Below are 3470 nucleotides of genomic sequence, written 5' to 3' on the forward strand. Positions count from 1 at the left end.
CCGGAGCGGGCGTTCCGCGGCCCGGGCGCTTTAAGAGCGCGTCAGTGCGCGGCGAGAAGACCCAGCCCGTCCCAGACTGCGGGGAGCGTCCAGACCCTTCCGGCGCCGCGTACGCGCTCTCTGCGCACAGAAAACGAGGTCTGCGTTTGTTAGTAGAGAACGAGCTGGGTGTTTCCCTCGCGGGGTGTGTTTGGTGTCGGCGTTGGGCGGCTTTTGACGTCACGCCTGGTAGTATCCAGCAGCTCTGACAACGTGACTTGGCTTTCGTGACTGCATACAGGGATAAAATACTGCTGTGGTTTGAGGTCAAAGTACAGCACTTTTTTGGCTACTGGCTCTTCAAAGAAAAAAAAAAAAAACAAAATAACAAAACAACCCAAAAACCTCACCGTCCATGGAAGCACATACCTGCTTTACTTGAAAGGAGACCTTTCCTTCCTATTACCCTGCTGGAGATGGAGATAAATCTTAACTATGGAGATTCCGTGGAAGCACTATAATCATACGTCTTTTCTAACTTCTTCCTTTTGTTGCAGGTTGAACCTTGAATTGCAGTCACTGCTGAGGACATACAACCCAAAAACCTCACCGTCCATGGAAGCACATACCTGCTTTACTTGAAAGGAGACCTTTCCTTCCTATTACCCTGCTGGAGATGGAGATAAATCTTAACTATGGAGATTCCGTGGAAGCACTATAATCATACGTCTTTTCTAACTTCTTCCTTTTGTTGCAGGTTGAACCTTGAATTGCAGTCACTGCTGAGGACATGAAACTTGCTGTTGCATAGCTATGTCTTGACCGAAGATGTCTTCATTTTGATGTCCCCTTCTGAATGTGGTAGGATATAGCTGGTGATAGCTAGGGAAATATTTGATCATGCGTCACCTCCTGAGATAGGTAAACAGAATGCAATACATTTTAAACTGTTGGGCTGTTTTCGAGGACAGTTTTAATGAGATCACAAAAATAAGTATCTTGTTTGCTGCGTTTTTGATTTTGTGGAGAAAGTGGTTCATCCTGTTGTGCTGGCAAGAATTTTACCCTTTGGTTTATGTAGTGCTTAGGTGCTAAATGATGGCTGGCTTCTCTCAGCAGTTTTATACTGAGACACCTTATACATGTTAGACCCTGCAGGATATAAGACTGAATGCATTTGTAGTGCGTTGTGTTCCACATGCCATTATTTATGCTGTCTTCCAAATAATGGTCACAGATGAAAATTTGGAGTGATTTAATACTGTATTGCATTGGGGTTTTTTTTAACATTTCTCTGAAAATATGGGGAGACTTACTGTCGCAAAGCGTAGGATAAGTAATAGTGAGTACATCATAAATTCTTGGTCATCTGCAGTACTGGAAAGGAAGGAGAAGTGTAGCTTTTTATTGTTTCCAGATAGTTGCAGAGTCTGTCAGCACAAATACTATTAATTGTTTTAGGTGCTGGGGGCTTGCATGGGGGAGTTTGTACATGTGGCCTCTTGTTACTGCAGTGTAACTGTGAAGCTGCTGCCTGTGTGATTGCAGTACAAGACTTCGGACTCGAGTTTCAGCTACTTGCTTTCTTTCATGTTGTAAGTTCAGTTGACTCACAGTTGTTTAAATGTAAGGATTGAAACATCATGTATATGTTTTGCGTTGCATAACTGGATTGATCAGAGCTGACCGTTTTTTTTGAAGCTATGAGTCAAGTGTTGTTTTTGGGGATGATCTTTAGGCTGCACGCAGTGCTTGCTGGAGTCATGCAGCACCTTGTTTAGACAAACTAACCTGCACTGACTCCTTAAAAAGTATTGAGGTCGTTTCCACTGCCTAGAATTGGTTGTGACTGCCAGTTGTATAGATCTGCATTAGGGATTATAGAAGTTTTACAAAGAATGGTATTTTAAGTTTTATAGAACTGTGGACCTTCACATCTTAAAAGATCTATCTGAAATGGGAAGGAAAGCATTTTACTGCAGTTAATGTAAATACCATCCAGGAAAGTAAATTTCACTCTTAAAAATTGTTCATTATTTCAATAGATTAGTATATAGGAAGTGAATTTGTGGATTATATGCTGTACAACATAAACATAAACATTAGGAACAATACTGGGAAACTACATTTTCCTTTTTTCTTTTTAAACAGCTGCGCAGAAGGGATATTCTAAAAAAGTGAAGCTGGAAGATACCTGTGATCGGGAGAAGCATGAACATGTTGTGCTGGGGAAATGCATCTTTTGGACAGCTTGGATTGGGTGGAATTGACGAAGAGATTGTATTAGAACCCAGAAGAAGTGACTTTTTCTTAAATAAAAGGATCAGAGATGTAGGCTGCGGACTGAGACACACTGTTTTTGTCCTGGATGATGGGACTGTTTATACATGCGGATGCAATGACCTAGGACAACTAGGGCACGAGAAAGCCAGGAAAAGACCTGGTAAGTTTAGAAGTAATGACTGTGGAGAGTACGTCTGGTTGTGCATGTACTTTTTTGTTTCATTATGTTACATTGAACTCAGGATTGCCAGTGCCTGTGCATGTGCTGAATTCTGTGCACGGGAGTTTTTCCAAGAGTGGGCATATTTTTAATTTAAGAAGCATTCCTTTCCCTGGATCGTGGCCTGTAACAGTCGGGATCACCCAGCTGTGAAATATGTCTGTCCTCATGTATTTTTGCCTCCTGTGCCCCTGGACAGTGCCACTGTTTTTCATTTCCAGCATGGAATCACTTTACCTAAGGCCGTGGGAGACTCGCTGGCTGGTTTTAATCTCAAAGGGAGGTGACCTGCTTCAATATATGGATTAGTGTTGTACTGTATCTATGAGGCTGGCTACTGGGATGTGCTAGGAATGAATATTTGGTTTACCATAGTTGAGAAACTTGTTGTGTGTCTTTAATCATCTAGTATGTGATGTAGAGCAGGTCTGATTAAACGAGTGTTCTTAGGTTTCTTGGTTTTTAAGAACTAGAAATAAAACTTTTGGTAAAAGACTTTGCAGCATATGCAGTGCTACAAGAAGAGGATTTGGAAAAGCCCAAAGGATACAATGTAGAACTCCTTTGGGTTTTTTGCTTGCTATCTCTGTGTTTTTGCTTCCTGCTAGTGCAGTTCTAGAGCAGAAATGGGTAAACATCATGCAGGGACTGCAGAGGAGTGTGCACATGGGCTCCCTTCAGAGCTGTGCATCTGACTCATGTCTGCGTGCTGCTGAGAGGTAGCGAGCAGTGCTTCTGACAGCACTTGGAGTATAACGTAAGCAAACTGGAAAGGCTTAGTAAGAAGTGATTCTGCTCACTGCTGTAGCAGTTTTACACTTGCTAATTACTTGGCACAGTAATTGATACAAATATTTCAAATTAAGGCTTTAGGTAGTATTTTAGTAGTCTTCCTTTATTCATTGTTGGATTTGGTGCCCAGTAAAGATTTTTCTGTGTAGTTGATGTGTAACTTTTTTAAAACTAATTTGGACTTCTATTGGGAAAG

General features: G+C 41.8%; 1 protein-coding gene across 3 annotated transcripts in view; it reads left to right on the forward strand.

The window, feature by feature from the left end:
* Nucleotides 1-2196: 2196 nt before the first annotated feature.
* The window catches only part of HERC4 (HECT and RLD domain containing E3 ubiquitin protein ligase 4), a 32050-nt gene continuing 30776 nt past the window's right edge, over nt 2197-3470 (forward strand). For all 3 annotated transcript variants that reach the window (XM_008944810.1, XM_008944812.1, XM_008944811.1), the window contains exon 1: nt 2197-2422. In XM_008944810.1, coding sequence (XP_008943058.1) covers nt 2197-2422 — 226 coding nt within the window. The remainder of the gene's footprint in view (nt 2423-3470) is intronic.

The sequence above is a fragment of the Merops nubicus genome, unplaced genomic scaffold, assembly GCF_000691845.1.
Source record: "Merops nubicus isolate BGI_N331 unplaced genomic scaffold, ASM69184v1 scaffold18527, whole genome shotgun sequence".
Lineage (NCBI taxonomy): Eukaryota > Metazoa > Chordata > Aves > Coraciiformes > Meropidae > Merops > Merops nubicus.